The sequence below is a fragment of the Protopterus annectens genome, chromosome 4.part0 (assembly GCF_019279795.1).
Source record: "Protopterus annectens isolate FY-2018-M chromosome 4.part0, PAN1.0, whole genome shotgun sequence".
Classification (NCBI taxonomy): domain Eukaryota; kingdom Metazoa; phylum Chordata; order Ceratodontiformes; family Protopteridae; genus Protopterus; species Protopterus annectens.
The window spans coordinates 1,725,830,396-1,725,854,676 of NC_056733.1; the positions used below are offsets into that span (position 1 = coordinate 1,725,830,396).

The window sequence follows — 24,281 nt, forward strand, 5'->3', positions numbered from 1 at the left end:
TTTGGACTTGGAAATATATAAGAAGGAAGGAATGTTAGAAACCAAAGTGTACAGAAAACCCACTTATTGCAATACCTATTTGCATTATGACAGCGCACATCCTACTCACTGTAAAAGGAACATTATAAAAGGTCAATTCGTGAGGGGTAGCAGGATGACTAGTAATGAAGATGACTTCATTAGGGAATGTGACCTTTTAGAAAGCATGTTTAGAGATCGAGGCTACCCTAATAAATGTATTACAGAGATTAGGCAAGAAGTCGAGAAAGGTAGATCAACTAGATTTGCTCCCATAGTCAAGGGACATGGAACAGAAATTATTTTAAACAAGGAAGACCAATGATAATAAGCAAGAAAACTATCATTTAGCCCTTACATTGGAATACAATGGTATTAATAACAATATAAAACAGATTTTCAATAGAGAATGGAATAGGTTTATCAGTTTAACTGATATTGAGAAAGCTGAAGGTATTCCGGCTAAAGTTGTGTACAAAAATGCACAAAGTTTAAGAAACATTCTAGAGAACAAAAAATCCCATAATATAAATGACAAAAGGAAAAAAGGTACACATAAATGTGGCAGATGTGCTCAGTGCCCATATGTGTTAAATGGTAATAGCATCAATATTGTGAGTAGGAACAGATTAATAATAAACGAAGAACATTACTATAACTGTGATTCCATGGGTTTAATATATTTGGCTGTGTGTAAAATCTGTAATTCGTTCTATATAGGGAAAACAGAAAGAAAACTTAAAAGAAGGATTTACGAGCACCTAAATGATATTAAAAACTGTAAAGAGACTAACGCCCTATATAGACACACAAAGGAATGTTCAGGGGCTAGTTTTGTTTTTACAGTAATTGAACACACAGAAAAGGACACAAGAGGTGGGCTTTGGGAGGAGAAGATAGAGTATAGGGAGCTCTGGTGGCAGATCACACTGGAAGCCTACAACCCACCTGGTCTGAATGAATATACAAGTATATTACCTATCTTAAAGTTAAGGGCAGCTAAATTGTAAAAGGTTTCCTGAAAGGATTTTTTGAAATAAAATTCTATAGAATGGAAGTACAACAATTACACATAAGATTTTAACATATAACTATTTGGAGGGTTAGGCACATTTAAGTTATTCTCATTTGATATGTATTTATTTATTCACAGTTTTAATAATCCAGGTTTTAATACAGGGCATCAGTATTTTAAACACTTTTAATATATTTATCATTATAAACGACCACTAGAGGGCATATTTGCACAAGAAATAGCTCATTTAGATCAGTTTTATACAACAGAATAACGTATGATTTTAATGAATTAAACTAGTTATTGTGGTGGTTGTTTTTCAAAAAACGGAGGTTATAAAATTAACAATAACTTTTTTAGTAACAAAAGGTTGGATGAAATGATTTAATAATAAATAAAATGTTTTAGTTTTTATAGAAATGAAATTGGAGGGAAAACATGTTAATTGGTTAATTAAGAGGTGTATAAATGATTGATGTATTCACTGACAGATGGCATCTGATGAAGTTTTTGTGGATAAAACGAAAACGCATTTTGAGAAACAGCGTTAATGTTTGGTTTCCTGTTGGTGGATGGGGTCCTATGTTACGCTTTTATCGTGGTGGAATAAAAGTTTTTTGGTTTTAAGCCTTAACCTTGTGGCTTGGTCTCCATTCTGCTGATTTGCTTATTGGTTATTTTCACCTCGTTTTTTTGGTTCTTGGTATACGGTAAAATACCTACAGCAGGGGATACACATCTGGTCTGGGCCATATAGTCTACATGTAGTCGATGTACAGGTGCTGCATGTTCCCACCTGTTGTGGGAGTGGTAACATGTCATTCCACTGCAATTCAGTGATCACATGCTGGGAACCCTTCAAGTAGTGTGTTGTAGCTACAGTAATGCTCACGCACAATGTTTGACTGGATGCAGTCCAGCCATGTATAGACAGTTCTTGAGACTGTCATATTGCCAGTGTTGTTATGGAGGATAGGGGGTTTTCCTGTGTATGGGAGGGTTGTGTGTGCCAGGCTATGAACCAGAGGACAGTCTGACACACTGTTAGCTGCAGATGAATAGGCCCTGATGCTTTGTGCTGTGCCAACAACCTGGAGGTGTGTGTATATGTTGTGCCTTGGGATACCACCCCCCTGTCCATGTGTTACATGTGTAGGGAACGACAGGCATGGTATGAGGCATAACCTGGCAGTGATGGGTTGCACCTGTGAGCCATGAATCAGTATTCTGGTACTGCACAGACATTGCAGTTCACCGTGCTGAGGACAGTGTCCAGTGCATGCATCTTGTGGTGTACACTGCTGGTGTTGTGTAGCAGCACTGTTAGTGTCCTAACCTGTGTGATACCCGCGGAGGTGACTATGTAATCCATGTCCTGCAGCATAAGGCAGTATGTGTGTATCAAGGAGCTTCGCCAATATACACTGGGCCATGGGTGTCACGTGCAAGCTGCCCCTTGCACATCATTGTGGCTTCCCTAGCATGTAAGCACACGTTGACAGCCAGCGGATACCCTATGAATGACATTGGAGACTGAGCAGAATGTAGACATACAACACCCTTCCTACATATAGTGGTAGCATACCTGGTGAGGGTATGATGGCAACCAAGATCAGGCTCATACTGGCCCATGCCACATGCTGAGAGATCCCTTCTATGTTCCCTATCATGTAGTCCAGGGAGGTATGTCTCAGGTCATCCATAGTGGCATGGTCAATGACTGAGTCATATGTGTCCATGCCTCTGACTGACCTGTATGCATGTGTTTTGTGGTGGACCATAATGCCCCTGAGGCATATCACTGTGACCTTCACTATGTACAGCCTGCTGAGCAGGACCCCACTGCAGCGGCCAAGACAGGTACCTGAAACATCTGTAGCAGGTGTGTTGTGTAGCCCTACAGGCTGTGAGTGTGTGGCACACAGGATGTGTGTGCCATGTGTGGCATGTGCTCTGTTCCAATGTAACATATGCCTGTGTGCCAACTGCGGAGGTGTGTGATGCTCAGGCAGGATGCTATTCTGAGTCCCCACGTATGCCCCAGTGTGTTCAGCTTGCTGTCAGTGCGTGTCTATGTCTGACTGGTATTGTAGTCACTGTAGTATGACATGCCACCTGACAGGGTATGGCATTACTGGGTTCAGAGTGCTCAGTCCCCAGATTGGCTATGTGGTGGCATCCCACACATGTGTTGTACATTCCTGGCCAAGGGTGATGGTTGACTGCATACATGTGGCAGCTGTGACATTGCCACATGACTCATAAACCACAACTGGACCATAGAGGTGATTCACAGGTTACCTTTGCACATGCTACTCTAGTAGTGTGATTGCCATGGTGAGTACCAACACATAGGGCCAATGGGGAACAACATACTGAAGGTGTGTATGTGTGGGTGTAGTGCTACTGTTTCATAGCACTGGCATATATGACTGCACACGTGGGTAAATGCCAGGTAAGACATGTGCAATGTGTCACAGGCAACGTACATGCGAACAGGACAGACAGTGATGTTCTGTCATGTGTAAACTTGACATATGTATCATACGCTATGCAGATGTCACTAGGAGTCCACAGAAGCACTGTAACTCTGCATTGCAGGTGGAAGCAGTGTTCCAGGGAACCCCAAGCAAACATGCATGCAAACAAAGCTACAGTAAGCAGGGCTGGAAGTAGTCCATTGTACAACAAAGAAGGGGTAACACTAACAGTAGGTAACACTGCAAATATGTAGGCACTATCAACATGTACCCAGGAATGCACAGCGCAGATGCCCATGGTAGAACTGATATTATGTCATAGTTAATTGTGATTTGGATTACATTGGTACTGCACACATATCAACATGCGCAAACATCCACATTGCATAGTCGTTGTGGGCAACTTGACACCATTACTGTACATGTCCATCATTGCATATCACTACTTGCATTAGCTTCCCCCCTGTGCTACCCATGTATGTGGCTATCTGTTGACATCCTTACCACCGGCATGCAATAATGTGCAGTTGTTTCACTTTGGTACATACTATGGGTGCAGATAACAATTCAGGACAGTCATATGGTTACTGCATCAGGCATGCTGGGATATACACACAGTCATATCAGCACACTGTACTGTTACCAACATGATACTACTAATACACTTCTATGTAGTCACCCTGTGCATCAGCAATGTGTTTACCTGTTCCCGCAATGATGTTGGAGATTGCAGGAGGTGGCACAGTGTCATCATATGCACAGGGTGTGAATTAGGTATGCCTGAGTCTGCCACTGATACCACCAATTGACATGTGTGTGTATGTGTGTTGGTGAGGGACAGCAGTACAGGGTGGGGCACTGTTGGTGCAGTGTGTGCGTGTATGTGGTAGCCCTAGGTGTTAACATTTTGCATGTGTGTATGCACGCACACAGTTCCACCTCATGGCTGACATATACAGGGGTTTGTGGACAGCCACAGACTGCACCTGGCAGGTCATACAGATCAGTGTCTGTGGGCACAGACACGGTACTTGAACCTGGCAGGGGTACTACAGACCGTATCCAGTACTAAGCCAGGCTGGGTACTGTCATCAGAAGTGGGAGTGTGTTGACTGGGCACAGGTCCCTGTTGGGACTGTCCAGAGCCACGTGCACGTGGTCTCCTGGGCCGTTCCAATGACAGCACAGACCCAGCATTGCTGGGGCTGCTGCTGGCACTATGGGGGTGTGTGCAGGCCTGTTGTCATCCGCGCCGACTGCCAGCTGCTGCTGTTGCTGGCATACGGCCACATCGATGCCGCAACCGCCCACCATTGCCCTGGCTCATGGACATTTGGTTGTGGAACTGCTGTAATATGTCCCCACAACGTCTGTCTATGACATCGGTGAAATTACGGATAGCATCCGCGATGTCACGCATACTGTCAGTCATGGCTGTGCGACATGCTCTCAGCTCCCTCTGACCCTGTCTGGTGTACCTTTCCATACGCGACTGTGCCTGCATGACAACCCGAAACATAGCTGAGGTTGACAGACCTCTTTGGGCATGTCTGCTAGAGGCAGTAAGCCCACAGATGCTCCCACGAGAACCCATGGGCAACTGTCTGTGTGGCATCATCGCAGGACCCTGCCCATGGCTGCTGTGTGGGGAAGCATGTGCCACAGATACCATATTACCCTGGTCAATGCCCACTGTATCCTGTCCATCACCTAAGGACAATGGTGACAAAGGATGTACTGGCAGGATGACTGTGTGCAATGATGGGGTTGACAGCTGTGTACTGTCAACTGGCTGACCAATGGCGGACCCTGACATACCTTCCTGTACCATTACAAAGATAACATCATTACCAGTACCTGTGGCACCAGATTCAGGTTCCCTGCTGCAGGACACCAGAGCAGCACCAGAACCTGTGGGAGGAAGACAGGAAACACAGTTTACATGTCCACACAATGTTACCAGTGATGCACTTATGCACACATGCACACATGGACACAGGCACACATGCACACATGCACATGTGGACACATGCACACATGCACACATGCACTCGTAGACACGTGGACACATGCACACATGCACACGTGGACACATGCACACATGCACACGTGGACACAGGCACACATGCACACATGCACACATGGACACAGGCACACCTGCACACATGCACACATGCACACCCCGCAGTATACACACAGAGCACTACTGAGTTACACTAGTATTACTAGCACTATCAGGACTATTATAGGTATTGTTAAACACACTCACCAGCATGGATGGCCTGCCTTGCTGTAACTCCGGAGGGACCTGCAGAAATGAGGAGATTAATGTCAGTGGGCACAACTGTGCCATTGATACTGCATATGATACAGTGCAGTAGTACACCAGTTGCCTTTCACACGTCAGCTGCTGATATTGCCAATATCACACATGCACAATTACATACTATGTTGACAGCTACATACCACAGACACACCTTACACATGCATAAACTAACAGTGTACAGAACAGTCAAGTGTACATATGGCATATTACCTGCATGCTCCATGTTGTGCTGTTGTGTGGATCCAGCCTCCATCATGATGCAGGTGTATTGCTGTTGCTGTTCCGGGGCTGGAGCCACAACACTTAGGAGTAGCCCCTCCAGTCTGGTGAGGGGGGGATGTGTGGCCACCCCACCTCCTGTGTCAACCTGTTGCCTGTGGATATCCGACGCACGCTGACGGACATGTCTGATTAAATCACTGCAGTGAAGTTGTACCTGCTCATATGTCCTATTATGCGTGCCAATGTCATTTACCCTACGGACAAGGTCTTGCCACAGTGCAGTTCTCTCCTGCTGATTCTGGCTGGTGCGGGAAAACAGTATGTCATTCTCCTGCACCAGGCTCTGGTGTATCTCCTCATCTTCCGCTGCAGAGTAGGCGGGATTACACAGACGCGCCATCTCCCTGGAAGAGAACACAAACAGGATATCAGCAGACTATGTCAGCATTATATGGCACACATACTATACATGATACTCAAATGTAGTGATATACTACTACTCCCATATGTTGCATGTGTGTGTCTCATGGTGGATACACAAGTACATGGCCAGATGTCAGTGCTCAGCCAACACCTGTGCAACAATACCTGCCACATTCCATACAACATAGTAGCATGCCCCATAGGTCAGCACACTGTGACAGGTCCAATGCACAACCTCATTCTGGGGGTGCATACCAAGGTACTGTATGTGGAACGCCATCCACTAGTGTGATGTGGACACAAGTTACTCGGCCTGGATATACATATCCCATCACAACCACCACCAGCACAGTAGACTACTTTGATATGTATGTGATTAGACAGTTATTCACTTGTTAGGACTGAGATGGTATCCATGCAGCCCACTGGGCCAGTGGAAGCCACAACCCACACTGCTGACCCCTTTGTGAATGCTTACCACAGATATCCCACAGATAGCATGGAACTTGCACACACATTTCTAACCCAGACCCTATGCACAAAGGTTAGGCATCCTGTCCGGTGGACCCCAGCCAGAGGCAGATTGTATAACAATAGCAGGAGGCTACTGCAGGACAGAGCAGATTCACATTAAGGGAAGGCATCTGTGGTCAGCACTGGTAATACGCTACTGTCTTTCATAACAACAGCCACGGCCTTCTCTGGGAGGGAAATGGCCACAAACACTATAGATAACCACAAGGCCTTCTTCAGTTATGTTACACATATGGACCAAATGCCTCAGATATGCTCTGAGTTAATACACACCTACTTAACATTCACCGAACACACAGATATTGGCAACATTCTTGCAGACAGGTTTGGTGCACGTATCCCCCCTCCTTCTCCCCCACAAGTTGAAATACTTATCACAGCTGAATGTAACCTCCCTATCATCTCACATGTCCAGGTGAGGGCCGCCCTCAGCAAAGCAGAACACACAGCATCACTGTGACCTGATGGTATCCCTGGATGTGTGCTACGTGCACTGCAAGAGGACATACCACCGCATATAAGACTGGTACTTAACCTTGGCCGTACTACAGGATATGTACCTGGACAGTGGCATACAGCAACAGTGGTCGCACACCACTAAGGAGGCACCTCTACTGACCCTGGGAACTACCACATCATAAGCATAACTGGCCTGGTCTGCTAAGCTATGGAATTATTCAGTATGGGACGCATATACAGCAATATTGGGTACCTGCAGACACTTGTTCCTGGCCAGTTTGCCTTTGTGATGGGCTGATCCTGCCTTTTGAACCTGGCTGACCTTTCAAAACAGTCACTACAGCCATTGATGAGGGCAACGCACAGACAACTGCTGCCAGGATCATGGCCTAACACTGACTGACATGTAATGTATAGTCATCCCCTTTTGGTGGAACTACGTACACACAACATATCACATGGACATACCTATAGATACAGACCTATGACACATTTGGAGGGTTCACAGTATGCAGACTATTAACCTGCTACTTTACATTACCTGTGTTTGTCGCAGCTGGTTGCGTTACCACTACTTCTGCTTCCTGCTGCTGCTGGCACGGCTTGGTACTATCACTGCTGACAGCTTAGACTCAGTGTGTAGCGTGTGTATTTTTTTTTTCTCTCACTCTCTGTCTCTGTCTGTCTTTCTCACTCTGTCGGCTTCCAGACAGTGCAATGAACATATTGCATGTGTGGAGTGTTAGTACAGGATGCTTTTGTAGGTATCTGCATAGGTCCATGTGATGGCCTCTGCACCAATTGTAAGCCAGCATTTGCTAATTGCATGCAGCCAGTTGTGTACTGATTGCAGTTCTCACTATGATTTCAGGACAGTGCTATAAAAGGGTATGTGAGATAGGCATTGCCCTTTCAGATTGTAAGGGCGGGGCCATGCTGGTATGCTGTGGACACTGTTCTGTGAGTGTAAAGGTTAGTATCTCTCTCATGATTCAGGCTGTGTTGTAGATTCACATTTCTCCATTCCTCTCTCCTGTTCCCTGTAGTAAGTGTGTATGCACAATGACACCTACAACTATATATATATATATATATATATATATATATATATATATATATACATATGTATATATGTATATGTAAATATACATACATTTATATATGTACATTAACTGACATTATTACCTACTAGCTACCAAATAGCATGGCTGTTTCTGTTCACACACTACTATTATGGAAATCCACTAGTTTTGACAGTAATTCTAAATGACATGCTTTGTGTACTACACATCCTATATTCCCTTTACATTCATTCCTACTATTACATGATATATTTATTTTAGCACAATGTTCTTGTATAAGAGTCATGTCTTAGTGGTAGGTTATGCAGACTACTGTTTCCAAGGTCCTGGGTTCGGGACTGACAGTGGGATTTTATTTTGCTTTTGAACTGACTACAGAACCTGTCAATCAGAGTGACTAAGGCACTTTTAAGCAGTTGTAACCGGGTTAACGCTGGTTTGCGTGGAGCTCACGCATGCGCACTGGCGTTTAGCTCCACGCACACACGCGCATTCCCGCTTACAACCGCTTAACAGTGCTTACTCTGGCGCACACCCGCGCTATTTTCTTTGAAAGAAATGAAAATGGGGAGACAGGAAAGTGGTGAAAAAGGGGTCACAAAGAGGGTAAGACAGTAGGGAACAAGCTTTGGATTTGCAGGAGGGATATAGGTAAGGTCCATAGCTGCCCATTTCTTCATCAGCAACAGCTGTGCATATGTATCTAATTTGGTGTGACATTTGAAACCTTCCACCCCTGAGAGAGGTGCCAGGACAACAATACTACTTGTTGTACAGCCAATTGTAATTGATAGTTTCCATGTCCAGCAGACATGTGTGCGGAATGGGCAGCTATGTATGGGGTATAATTTCTTTGTGGGTACAGAATGCCCTTTTTTTTTTTTTTTTTTTTTTTTTCAGGTGAGAGTGGTATGTCAGGTGAAGGAAGTCGGTATAGCTGGGGAGGTAGGTTGGGTAGGTCAACAGACAAGACAAACAAGACGCATACAGGGGCGGTGTATGACATGTGTGGGGGGATTACACAACTGACGGGGATGGAGGTTTGGATATCCAGAGCCGATGAGCCCACAGATGGCAACAGTGGAACTGATATCCCCACCCATGGGCAGTTGCCACTGTTCCTTCACTGCCCAGGATGGGGCTGTGCTGGGGGCTGTGTAGGCCGGGCAACAGGCATGCCCGTAAGTTGTGCCACCTGTGTCTCAAGCTGGTGTAGGGGCCCAAGAACAGAGTCCCGGATCTCCCTACACACCACAGTCCGGACGCTACGGAGGGTGAGTGGTGGTTCTCCTCCGGCCACACTTGCAGAGGGGTGACGAGCCCCATCCCCTGCAGCGCTTCCACCCGCAGGTGGCACAGGGCCATCAGAGGAGGGTCCAGACTGGGCACCAGTGCCAGGTGCACTCGCCAGCTGAGGTGGGAGAGGTGGGTCCGCTGGAACCCGCCTTCCCTGTCGTCCTATGTTTTGCATTATGTCATGACAATTTGGGTTAGTGACATATAATACCATTCACAATTAGTTGTAACAGCATGCATTAGTATTCCCATTAACCAAACACCCAGATATTCACACCTTTGAACAGCGAGCATAACACATGCATAATTTGAACAGCAATACACAGTCCAACAACATGCAGGGTTGATTGATGGCAACAGGCCATCAGGTTTGGATGTATGAACAGGGCAGATGCATCAACAGACATGCAAATATTTATGACCCAACAGGACAAATGTCCAGGGGTGTTAATTGTGATTGCACATACCATTTTCACGTGGAATGGGTTATATGCGGTTATAGGGTGGGTACATTTCTAATAGCTGCACATATATACACACTACTGTTCTAACTACAGTTTCCTATATGATAACTACTTCAACTTGGTGATATGACTGTTACTGCTACATCAATATACATTTTATTGTTCTTCATACACATTCATATCTAGCTTTGTTCAGCTACATCATCCTGCTACATTTGCTTTATATAGCTATAGACAACTGTGGATGTTTGGTATGTCAGACAATCATACTATCTGCATATTGCAGACTGAGAGCAACATATCCAGATTTTGGGATACACATTCCAGCTGCAGCAACACTTTGAACAGATTTCACTCTTTGGTTTTGCTTCTCACATGCATTTCATTCTGTACTGACTGCAGTATACTTTATTCAGGGGTTATTACTACTTTATTGGTGGATTCATGACACTTTCTCATACTCTCTCACTTGTTTTCATTTTACTATTCAGGATGGTACTTACTTCTAGGCTTTATTGACATGTTTTACCTGTAGTTATTACAATCCTTTCCAGCAGTCTCACTTATGTCATGTTTCAGTATTTCAACAGGGGTATATTTCACACATGTGATTTGTTCATCTTCTGCAGCTGTACTTTTTAGCCTGCTGCAGGTTGTGTACTATTATATTACAGGTGGGGCATCTTTATTTCAGACTTTATTTCAGACATTTTCATTTTTCTGTTTGGATTACAGACTGCAACACACTTTTGTAATCAAGCAATACTTGCAAACGCTCTTACACTTGTTACTTGCACATTCTATTACTTAGTGACTACACTGCACTCTTTTGCTAACTGTCATACTTTTATATTTCTTTACAGTTACTGGGAGAGGATTACTGACCTGCCTGGTGGCGCAACCGCACCAGCCTATCGCCATAGGCTCTGCGGTTCACAGAACGGCCACCTGCAGCTGTAATATAAATGAAGTAATATTGGAATACACATCTCCATAATATCAGCTAATTTAATTTCTTACATACATAATTAAACGTAACTTACTCAGTAGTGGGGCGTTGGGCATTTGACGGTCCTCCTGGATCCAAAGGTTCAATTGGTTCTGCTTGTGTCTCTTCAGGTCCGCATGGTGGTGACGAACCTGATCACCAGTCCTTGGAATCCCTGTGGCACTGGTGAGATCATGAGCCAACCGGTCCCACGCCTCAGCCCTATATGCTCCCCACAGGACCTGGCCCTGCATGAGTTGGGCCTCATGACTGTGGACTAGGAGCCGGACCATGTATCTGGACTCCTCAATGCCCCACCTCTGTGCTCGAAAGCAACTACCCTCACCTACTCCTGTCATTCTGGCTGCAAGTCAGTTCTACAATCATTTATGCTGTGTATTCCCACCTAAGAGGCTTATATAGGCCTTTTTTCCCGCACATATCTGTGATTGGCCATTTTGGAATTGTATCAACTTCACAAAACCTGCTTTGTCATGCTCCACTTTGTATTCATTCCTATATATTTGCTATTACTGCATTTGTAAGTACTGCTGTCATTGCTTAGTGGTTCAGTACCTTGACTATGGTGTATAGTATCCTGGGTTCAAACCTGGCCACTGCTTTTTATTTTTTATGACTGTCTAGACAGGCTGAGGGGTGTGTCTGTGTAAAGGCAGTTTTGATACGGCTTGCTCAACGTTGCCTGTCGGTTAGCTTGTTGGCGCGGTGCGCAGCTCCGTGCAAACAGGGTACGCTGGTTTACATCTCATTTGGCTATCAGCATGCATATTACGCTCAGCTCAGCTAGGGGCACACAGTTTCAGCATGTTAAACCACTGCTCATCTACGGGCACTCATTTTGCATCTGTTAAGCCACTGCTCACCTACAGGCACTCATTTTGCACCTGTTAAACCACTGCTCACCTACGGACAGATGCACTCACCTTGTTAAACTGTAGCTCAGCTATAGGCACATCTGGCATCTTTTATTATTTTATCTCACATTTCTTCAGAATAAATGGACTATTTCATTACATTATACATGAACTATGATTTTATATGTGTACATGTTTGTCAGGGACTTGTTTCGTGCTTATTTTACTAGAAATAAAAATTGGTGTTGCGGGGGCTCGAACCATGAATGCCTGCTCTTCAGCTGATGTCTTTACTGCTATGCTATTGCTTCTTGGCTTACTTTGCTTATTTAGTTCTTATATCCTTTTCCACTGACTGCTAACTGTGGGTAAGCTACGGGCACGCCCGTGCAAACGAGCGCACTCACGGGCAAACATCTTTACGATTTAAAAAAAATATATAACATGTTCATTTATATATTTTATGTTCATAGTCTGTGGGGGCATGTGTTGTGTTGTTTTTATTTACATTTCCATGGCCTCTGTCGTGGTTGTTTACTTTGGGCAATTTTACTCTTCTGGGGGCGTGTCCGCTTGCAGGGGTCGGCCTACGGACACGCCCCCTACTGTCTTCCACGGACCGTGTTAGCCTTAGGTGTGATTCAGCATGCTCTCATGAATATGCAGAGCATGCTGACATCACTCCGTTTAACTGCAGCCTCCGTGTAAGAGTTATAACTCTTACACGGAGGCTTTGTGAATCCTGCCCAAAGTCTTTTCTCATTGCACAACTTATTGCTAAGAGTATGGTATCGAGGACAAGGGATGTGACCATTCCTTAGTATTTTGCAATCATTTGGCTGATTATTAAGCATAATACTCCCTTCAGTATTGACATGTCCAAACATCTGATACAAGCTGAATGTCCGCAGCACTTTCTTACAAAGAAAATCAGGAGCCTGAATTATAAAAACTATGTATACAATCTCAAAGTCTTGTCTCTCTTCTCAATATCATGCATGTTACTGAGAGGTGATATCTGCCTCTCATACAGAAACTCAGAAGACACTATCCTGCCAGACCTACTGCACATTCACAAGTCCAATGGGAGCATAAATACCCACTCAAGAGATCTAAATCTCTTTTTCACATAAATACAACACATTGGATGGATAGATGTTTATCACAAATGATACCACTTCCTTAGAATCACCTTCCTGTCCATGTAAAGCAAAGTACAGATTAATAAAAATAGAATACTCAGTTTTGTCCTACTGGCAGTTTTAAATAGCCACCACTGTATTCTGTATGAAAAGGCTCATTGGCTGACAGTTTTATGCAGAACCATATACCTACCAAAGACTCTTGTATTCAAAATTCTTACACAAGTATACTGCTCACCACGAACAAGATTACTCAAGATTAGCAATCACAACTATTCTCTCAGAAGCAGACAGAAAAATAGTTTGAACAGATCTAGATTCAACCTAGTCTTAGGACAAAATGTTATATCCAGAATAGTACCAGCAATACAGAATCAGATACCACTTGGTAAAAAAAGCATCAAAACTTTGCCAACAAAATAAATCTAAGTGCAGCTATTTCTGTTACTCTGGTCATTTGCATTCTAAACATGTGTTAGGCATCCTTAGCTTTGAATATCAAATGATGCTACTGTAAATAACTTTTTCTGTTTCAGAATGTATAAGTGTATGCCATTTAAACTGTGTTATTTGTTAAAGTTACAATACCAATTACTGTACATTGACTGTACACTTTGTACCCAGGTTGTGGCCGAAAGGGGTTAATAGACCAAACCCCTCCTCACCCAGTTATCAATTTAGAAATAAATAAATAACTCAATACTTCTCTTATGCAATTCAAATGTAATATGGATAAATGGATGGGTAAAGACAAATTCATCTCTGGACTAGCACTCTTCTTCCTCATGGATATGGGTGAGATACAACTTTTCTGCTTATCTCTGGGTTATTCGTAGTTAAAATACAAGGGTTAAAAATTCATGGGAATGTAGCACTAGGCTTCTAAAGATCTACATGGATCAATAACCTAGTAATTATCCATGAACCTAGAACAATATTCCCCATCATCCCCCCTATTAGTAAAGTAAAGGTTGAGCCCCACTTGCATCTCCTGGTAGGAGGGGATTAGGCACACTTGGGAGCCACACTGGGCAATGCTTTCTCCCTAGTTGAGGACAGGGGAATCATTTTTTATTTACTGGATATATTTTCTATAGATATATATATATATATATATATTTTTTTTGCAGTGAGACAAATTTTCATGACTCAACCCCTTCCCCCAGTGGCTGTCTGAAAGATAGCCCTTCACAGTCAGCCCTTTGCCTGAGAATGTGGAGCAAATGTTTTGAATGGCTGGGAGGGGTTTGATGATTGACATGCAATAGAGACAAAGAGACAAAAGATACTATAAGGGGTCTACCTTTTAATTAGTTTGCTATCCATCTTACCAGGTTTGGGACTTAGTTTATTTAAGAATACATGTTAAATGCCTTTGCCAGATCCAGATAGGCTGTACAGACTGAGTGGCCATTATCCACATCCTCTGTGACCCTTTCAAAAAGTTTACTAAGTTAAGTAGACATGATGTCTCCTTTATACAACCAAGCTGATGACATTATACAAGTATGGAGCAACTCTGAACTGATTTACGATAAATTGAGGTCATTAATCATATATCTGCAGGTCTCAGCATTACTTTTTAAAATTATTAATTTTGTACCTCTTTGCAAGGCAGTGAGCGGCAGTTAGTACCCAACACGGAGAAATCAGGCTGCCTCCACAGAAGTCTGTTGCCATGTACACAGCAGCAATGTAGGGGTGAGAGGCTGGAAGGGCAACCATTCCACCCACAATACGAGACATCAGCAAGAAACGCTTCTTGTGCCTCACTCCACAGTTGTCTGGTAAAATTGAGACTTCTCCTTCATTTAGAAGATAAAAAGAAAACATAAGTCTGGTATGTAATATTAAGTATAAACATTTTTGTTGTTCAGTTTTACTGCAATGATGCATCATGTTTTTTCAATATACTTTCATGCATGTCACTTTGAACAGTATTGCAGTATTAGCTTCCACTAGTGCTGTTAGTCATATAATTGAAGTACTTGATTTGTGATTGCTGCTTGAATATGTTTTTTAAATGACTTATTTATTCATAACAGCTTTGTATGATAAAACCACATACTGATACAAACACATACATGTATGACAGAAATACATCTACACATACAAACATAAAACTATATAGCAATATACGCATGCGTTCTGGATCAGCATACAACTAAAAAGGTATGCAGTATAACACAAATAACCACTGTATCTATGACTGGAGCACCCCAGCAAAATTTAAATATTGTTTGACTAAAACATCATTCAAAGAATGGTACATTATGTAAGAACATCCTAACTTACACTGACAATACAGATACTCAATGATAAAACAGAAAATCTAGACAACTCTTTTATACAAACTATTTGTTTTGGTGCTTAGTTCAAATGACAAATCTGTTAGTTACTCCTGTCAGATAAGATATCACTGTCAAAACTAAGTAGACATCTGTGAACTGTTCATCAAAACAGTAATGAAAGTGATATAATAGACAGAATTCAAAATTACAGCATACCAGACAGTCTCAGGCACAGTGTCATCCAGTTATTATGGACACATGGTGATCCTGTGGAAAGCTGTCTGATCCATATGAAGAGTTTACATGGCACCCCTATGGGACTAGATCACCAGGCTATTCTCCCAGCCAACCCTCACCAACTTTCCAGGCCATTCTGTATAGCCTCTTTACCAATGGGATGTGTCAGACTCATGCACATTAAATGAAGGGTAACATATGTCACTACAAATCTGACCATCTGTAATAAGAACACGTGTATGATGCTGTACTCAGCAAAGTTGTCACCTTGTTTAATGATACTGGAGAGGAGATAATGCTTTACAAAGAACATAAGAAATGTCACCATGATGTTTTAGATCAAGCATTCCAAGAATTGGACTGAACAAAATGTCAGATCATATCTTTCTTTTTTTTTTTTTTTTTTTGAAAGGTGTGGCGGGGGTGTCAATGATCTTTTCCTGGCTTGTCAGATGTGGCTACTATTGTTTGTCAAAAGATCAAAAAACTGAGAAGAGATAAACTAGTTTATGAGAACTGTAATATAGTTATAAATCTCTCTGGGTGTGATTTATCCCAAGAACAGTTTTCTGTCTTAAACTTGGGGTTAAAGTTTGTTCCTACAGTGTTACCAAGGAGACATATTTTAAGTTAGGATGTCTTTCATTTTATTCGCAAATTGCATTTTGAAGAGTTTTTTTATGCCAATCGTTTTAATTATTTGCACTGTGACGATGAACTTATGGATAAAAGTTTTTATTCTTGTTTTTCACATTTAAATGATTCTATAGAGTGTTTACATAGTAATGCTTATTGTTCTATTGATACTTCTGTTGTTTCTACTAAAAGTAGCTTTATTCCTCCCTATTCTAATGAAAAGGTTATAATTTTCAGCTCTATGTTGAATTTTGCCATAAATGAAATATGTGAAGTGTTGTTATATAATATGAATGATGTCTGTTATAATTTAACATTGAGAGAATGGAAAGATTTACAGGAACTTAAAGAAAGAAGGGAGTTGATCATAAAACCCTCAGACAAAGGAAATAAAATAGTTATAATGCACTTACAAGAATATTATACTATGTGTTTAGAGCATTTGTCTAACAGTGGTGTTTATGAGAGTAGTGAGAGCAATACTTACAAAAAAGCAATAGTTAAGTTTCAAGACTTGTTACAAAAAGGTGTTAGACTAGACTACTTTTCAGAAGAAGACAAACATAAAAAGTTTAATAGTGAAGGTTGTGTTTTAGCTACATTTTTTTGTTTACCCAAGTTACATATGGATTTGAATAATCCACCAGGGCGTCCTATTATTTCGGCCTGTAAATATTTTTTTACATGGGATTGAGCTTTTATTACACAACATTTTGTTTCCTTATGTTTTAAAAATTCCCTTTTAAAAGGATAGTTTTGATTTTTTGAATACGATCTCTTCTGTTATTTGGAACAAAGACATGTATTGGGTAACTTTGGACTTTAAAAGTTTTTATACATCGATTAGACATAAGGATGGATTATATGCCCTGTTTTACTTTTTAGGGGATAGTCCATTAACTAATTATTTAGCTGATTTGGTACATTTTTGTTTGAATAACAATTGTTTTACGTTTAATAATGAGATATTTAGACAAAAACTGGGAACAGCCATGGGGGCACATTTTGCCCCCATGTATGCAAATTTATTTATGGCTCATTATGATGTGGAATGTTTATACAAACATAGTTTTATGAAGAAATATGTGAAACATCACTGTCGTTACATAGATGATTTGATTTTTATTTGTGAAGGGGTTATGGCTGAAGTGCTTCAGTTTCTTTCAGATTTACAACATAATACATTTAATCTTTCATTTGATGGGTTACAATATGGAAAAAGAGTATCTTATTTGGATTTAACTTTAAGTGGAATGGATAGTGGAGAAATGTATACTGCGATACACAGGAAATTCCTGGATGGGAGTCAGTATTTACATGCTACTAATTTCCACTCCCCAAATGTTTTGCCAGCATTACCTTATGGTGAGTTTTTGAGGCTGTCTAGAATTAGTAACATTAAAAAGAATTTATTAAGTGAAATTGACAACACTGCAATCATGTTTTGTGATAGCGGCTATGACAGGGAGGTGGTTAATGAAGCTAAACATAAGCTCTTAACATTGGACTCAAATAAAAACATAGAGAAAATGTATTGTAGTAGAATAAAAGACAATTGTCGGAATAATAAGAAGGAACAAATGTATTTTGTTACCACATATAATATTGAATGAGGAAATTTGTGAAGTTTTAAAATATTATTGAAACTTACTTCTGAAGAACAAAGATTTAAGCAAGATATTGGATAAGTATCCTATGACATCATATAGATGTAGGAGGAATTTAAAGGATATGCTTGTACATGGCAATTTTATTTTACCAAAAATTAATATTAATAATTATCCAGTATCTGTTGGTACTTTTAGCTGCAATAATAGTTATATTTGTAAACATGTGGTGTGTTCTTTTGAATATACAAATAAGGTTAGAGATACGCCTAAAGGGTGATTTTCTTGCAATAGTTAAGGGGTTATTTATGCCCTGAAATGACGTTGTAAGCTCTTCTATATTAGAGAGACAAAAAGAACCTTTAAGCTGAGATTGATGGAACATATCAGGGACATTAAAAATAAAAAAAAGACACAATTATAGCCTGTCATTTTAAGGATGGACATAATAGTGATTTTTCTATGTTACAGGGTAGTGTTTTAGAACAAATATATGTTAGAGATAATGATGAACTTCTTCTTAAGGAAAAGCTGTTTTTATTTTGACGTATGATACTATGGTTCCTGTGGGACTGAATGGAGAGATTAATTAGAAATTCTTCAATTAATTAATTAATTAATTAATTGTATAATTGTATAATTGAATAATTCGTTTTTTACTTTGTATATAAAGTAGTCAGTTCTGGTTCATTTTGTAACTTCTTGAAGGTCTTGTACTGAGGCGGTAGAGAATTAAAGTGATTTGGGTCTGAGCCAATGGTTTTGGTTTTGCTTTTTTTTTGTGAAGTTCTTTGAGGTTTAGTTTATGAGAATGGCTCATTGTATTCTCTTACTGCTCAGAATACAAGCCAATCAGAATAGTATTTCAACTAATGTTAGTGGTAGAGGCTTTTTAGAGCAACAACCGATGTGGTAAGACTCTTTCAGAAGACCAAAACATTTAGTAACCAACAAGAATCCTACAATATGGACCAATCAAATTATGCTGAACAGGTTGCTTGGTCAGCAAATGCACAATCTAAGAATCAGTCATTCCTTTGACTGAGTGATGCAGAAAGATAACAATGCACAGGAAGAGATATAAGTAAGTGGTGTCCTTAATTGTATATTTAATTTCTTAAATTTGGAATTTGAAACATCTACAGATATTTTAAAAAGGCTTCCCCTTCATTCCTTTTACTGAATAAATACCACTGAATGTCTTCTTGAGCTTCAGATATATGCTCAAAGATAACTTGGAATTTAATCTTAAGGATGTTGTTGCTGCTGACACATAATCAGGCATTTCCCTTTAAAAGAGTAGTGTTTTTCTTGCTAAATTCTTATTCATGCTATTAAAACATTTGCTGTTCAATGTGAATATTAAATATGCACTTTGTTTAATAATAAACTAAAACAAAGTTGTATAATCTTTTAGTGAAAAGATGGATTTAAAAAAAAAATGTCTCGAATGATATTCATATCATAAAAACTGATAAAGTTAACAGATCTATTTATCTATTGCTATTTTTATTAACAAAACTGAAATTCTGTTAGCAGATGCAAATAGTTACCATTCTCTCAGTCTGAGTTTTATAAATACATTTTAGTTGATTGATGACACATTATTTTATTTACTTGTACAGGTGATCTTACTAATGATATGTATATTTTTTTGTAAGTTCCTCATCCAAGAATTAGGGGTCTTCTTCAAAAAATACAGCCAACCTACCTTTCCTAACAGTAGCAGTAGTGGTAGCTCCAAGACACAATTCAGTTCATGATATTTGGACTGCATTTTCAATCCGGTTATGACTAGAATTCAAAGCTAAATTAAGGACTCATTTTTTTTATTTTTGGGACTGTTTCAGAAAGTACACTTTTAGTGGCCATAAAAGTTCCACAATAACTTTCAGCATAGAATCATTATACTGTATATGTGTTTTTCTCACAGCATTGGTATTGAGTCTGTCAGAGCTTTTTAAAGTAATTTCATTCATTTTAGTAATTTAAAAATAGCATTATTTGCATATTGCCTGATTTATTGCCATCTAATCATTTTTGTGTTTGATCATATTTATTATCATAAACTTGCAGGAAGTTCAATGTTGGCAGAGGCAGCACACATGCTTACATGGCTTGTCATGGCATGATGAGAAAGAGAATCCCTGTATAAGAATTCTTTATTTAAGCATGTTCAGTTATGCAAAAATTTATTTTGTTTTTAATCTGAAATGGTAGTCAGGACTTATGTGATATTTTATCATTTGGAATCTACAATAGCACTTCTTTTCTTTATTTAGTTGAATACTTATATCTCAGCTTATCCGCGCAGCAGGGTTGTGATGGTGAGGAAAGAATAAATTCATGCAGCAGTTGCATCACCTATTAGATGCAGTGGAACAGAATGAGATGGTGATGATAATGGGGTGGCCTGAATGTTCAAACTGAACAGAGAGACTAGGATATGAGGCCTGTCTGCATCCTCATGTATTGGACAACAGGACTAAATAAAGACTGTCTATTATAGACTTCTGCAAATGGCTCGTGGGTGAATAATACCTCATTTACCAAAAAAGTTACTCATAAGATCACATACAAGTGTGGTCAACATGCAACTCAGGTTGATGTCCTACTAGTAAGGAAGAGGAATAGGGGCAGAATCAGAGATTACAAAGTCAGCTCCAGTGAGCCTGTCCACTATCCACACATAAATTATTAGTGGCCAAAATTAGCAATACTAAGGGGCCAGAGGTGGATCTAATGCCAACAGTGACTAAGCTGAAGACTTGTAGGTTGACTGGATCAAAAGCATGAGACTTCAATAAAACACTCAATGCCTTGGAACCTCATGAAAAAGACAAAAATAGGTGGAGTTGAAGAGGGATCTTAGAGTCTAAAAATATTATGTATGAAGAAAGATTAAAGAAAATATATGCATTTCAGCTATGTACAGGAATAAGGTACATTAGGAACTCTGGTAGTGCAATGCAGAAGTCCAGGAAGTTATCAAAAGAAAAAAATATGTGCAGGAAGAAGTGGCAAATAAAAAAGTGGAGCAAGATAAGAAAAAATACTGATTGCCTAACAAAGAGGCTAATAGATGGTCACAGCAGCAAAGAACAAGGCATCAGATGTACTCTGCTAGCGTCTAGAAAGGAAATCAGCAGATGGCACAAAGCAACTCTATCAAGATGCAAGGCAAAGACAGAATAATAAGGGTAATAGTATCAGAAACTATTAATAAGGGATGATAGCATCAATTTATTCCTTAGTCCAGAGGACATCAGAGGCAGATGGAAGAAGTACTTTCATCAACTTCTGAATGAAGAAAACCCCTCAGGATCTATAACATCCCCCCACACACCCAGCATACAATGAATGAGGAAGAATGTACCTTAAGAAGTATGAACAGTACTAATTAGAATGACATCTGTGAAAGCAATATAGTCAGTTGAAGTCATGGCAGATATAATGAGGATAGTGGGTGAGACAGAGAAGAAATTGCTCCAAAGGATGCTCATCACAGTACAGAAAGAAAATAATACCCCAGTGTACAATAACAAATGGGACATTCACAACTGCAGGAAGCACAGAGGTATCAAACTGCTGTAAAGCTGCATGAAAGTGCTTGAGTGGGAGAGTGAGAAACAAATATACAGAGTAATAAAACGTAAGATGCGAGATGGGTAGTTCAGAGTCAGATTAGGATACAGCATAATATATCTGATGCAAGCATTGAGACAGGTAGTTGAGAAGAAGTTGGAGATGGGAAATGAGTCCAAATGGGCATCAAGGACTTGGAGAGAGCGTATGACAACGTTCAAAGAAATCTGATTTGAGCAGTCTTGCAATAGTTCCGGGTCCTGGGAACACTGATAGAATTAATGCAGACTATGTGCAAAATTCCAAAGACATAAGCCTGAATGTTGTTCTGACACAAGGATGGGTTCCCAGTGGGACTGCATGAGCAATGGTGTTCATCTCTGAGCATGTGCAATGGTGTTCATCTCTAAGCCTAAGTATTCAGTAATCTAACAATATATATTAAAACTGCAGAAACATGTTTTACAGACTGCGAACAGATTAACTCTCATATCAATGCGATATCTGAAAAACTGAGAATCCATTGTTATTTTAATAGCACAAAATAAATAATTCTTGAAAATAAGTAACATTTTCTGTCATTATACTTTGGCATAGTCTTCGCAGCAAGCAATCAATCGTCATGTATATAAAAATGAAATAAAATTATTCTAGGTATGCATTTCATAACAAATGCTAAACCACTCAAGTAACTAATGTGAAAGTTCAATGAAAATATAGAATGACATTTAAAAATGCATCAACAGTCTGAAAGCAGATCTTTGTCATCAGCTGTGTCATGGGCAGCTGGTAGGATTGCATCCATCCAGATCTAAAGAAAATGATATAAGGTCTTGAGAATCTTCTCTTTATTTTGAATGATTGATCTGTTAGACATGCCATATATAAAAAGATGTAATGAATGATAGTAATAATAATAATGCGAAAGTGAAGATATGCGTTAATATTCTGACTAAATTAACCAATTCCAGAGATCAGCTTTAAAATCACTTCTCAGTCTGTAGCAACAATTCCCATTGCATTCATCAAAAGTTAAAGAAGACTGCATCTGTGAGAATCCTTCCCGTACTGTGAATTTTCAATTTTCCATCACTAGCAACTACTTCCTTTGCATTAATCAAAATTTAAAGAAGAAGACTGCATTTATGAGAGCCCTCCCTGTGCTATGAATTTTCATTCTGTTGGTCATTTTCAGTTAATGTGTGAAAAACTTAACTGGGCTTCAACCACTTTTAAAGAGTTAAGCTCACTGCTTTCAATTAAATTCTTATCTTTAAAGTTATACACTCTGTCCAGCAATCTGATTACTTCATCAGTACTACAAACAGTGAAACTCCACTGGGGGAGGGGGTCAGAAGATCAGGTTACATCAGTTTAAAATGATTTGATAATGTTCAGTACTACTACATTCAATCAGTTAAGTGCTGCAAAGCTTTTTCCTTACTATTCTTACACTTTTAACATGCATTTTAATAAAAAGCTAAAACCACTGCCTAAATAAATTCAGACATTTCCATGGTGATGACACCTTGGGGATAGCATGTGGTATGTCCATAGACTTTAATGGATGAGTCATGAAGCATGTGTAATGTGTTGTCCACTAAGGTCTATGCACGCACTTCATGTTTTCCCTAACCTGATGCTGTTTGAAATCTCAGGCACCAGGTTAAGGAAAAATACAAGTTTCAAAGACTTTTATTCAATGTGAAGTCCTGAAAAATACACTCATGGGGAGAAACATCTGTTAGTTTCTACTCCATATGTTGTGGTGCACAGGTAACTTTTTTCATCAGCAGATCACTTTAAACTTTTTTCTAGAAAATATTCTTTCCTGGTGTCAAAATATTCAGCTTATTGTTGAATCACTTGTTTTGGCAAGCTATGGGTGAAAATGAACTTTCCACAGCTATGATACATCTTTACTTGCTACCACAAACCTTGATATTAACTGATTTTAAGGAAATCCATTTTCATATAGAACTGCAAGAATTATATGTTGACTGTCAGTCCTGTCTGCAGCAGTCAGAGTCAGCCAGTCCTCTGGCACCCATGAAGTTCCTCTGATCTGATGCCCTTCACAACTATAATTTAAAAACAAAAAAAAGTCCTCTCAGAGTTTAGAATTAATGCCACCCCCACCTCCAAAAAAGTGTATCAGATGAAACACCAAAGCACTAATGTCCAAGTCTTCACTCAAAAACTATATGAGCACCTACATAGCTGTATGGACTCAGCAATACCTGACATGACCAAATCATCTTCCGCAAGGAAGAGTAAACAAACTATAATAAAAGGAAAAAAATGCTGTCCAGGACCAAGAAGGAGCAGGTGCCAAGTGGAAAGCAATCTCCCCTTTGTCTGAACAAGCAAATAAGGTCACTGGTGAAATCCTCTAAGGCTAAATTCAAGTCCAAATTGGCCACATCCACTAAGGACAATCACTAGGGCCTCTTCACATATGTCTGCAAACTCAAAGGTAACACCCAAATCTTCTCTGAACTGATGGTTAATAGCACCACATACACAAATGCCATAAATATAGCCAACCTGCTGTCAGACAGGTTCACTGAAAACTTCAGCTACCAGTCCCCCCATCAGTAA

General features: G+C 40.1%; 1 protein-coding gene across 2 annotated transcripts in view; it reads right to left on the minus strand.

The window, feature by feature from the left end:
* The window catches only part of F12 (coagulation factor XII), a 921,608-nt gene that overhangs the window by 259,099 nt on the left and 638,228 nt on the right, over positions 1 to 24,281 (minus strand). For both annotated transcript variants that reach the window (XM_044069447.1, XM_044069448.1), the window contains one exon: positions 14,928 to 15,129. In XM_044069447.1, coding sequence (XP_043925382.1) covers positions 14,928 to 15,129 — 202 coding nt within the window. The remainder of the gene's footprint in view (positions 1 to 14,927; positions 15,130 to 24,281) is intronic.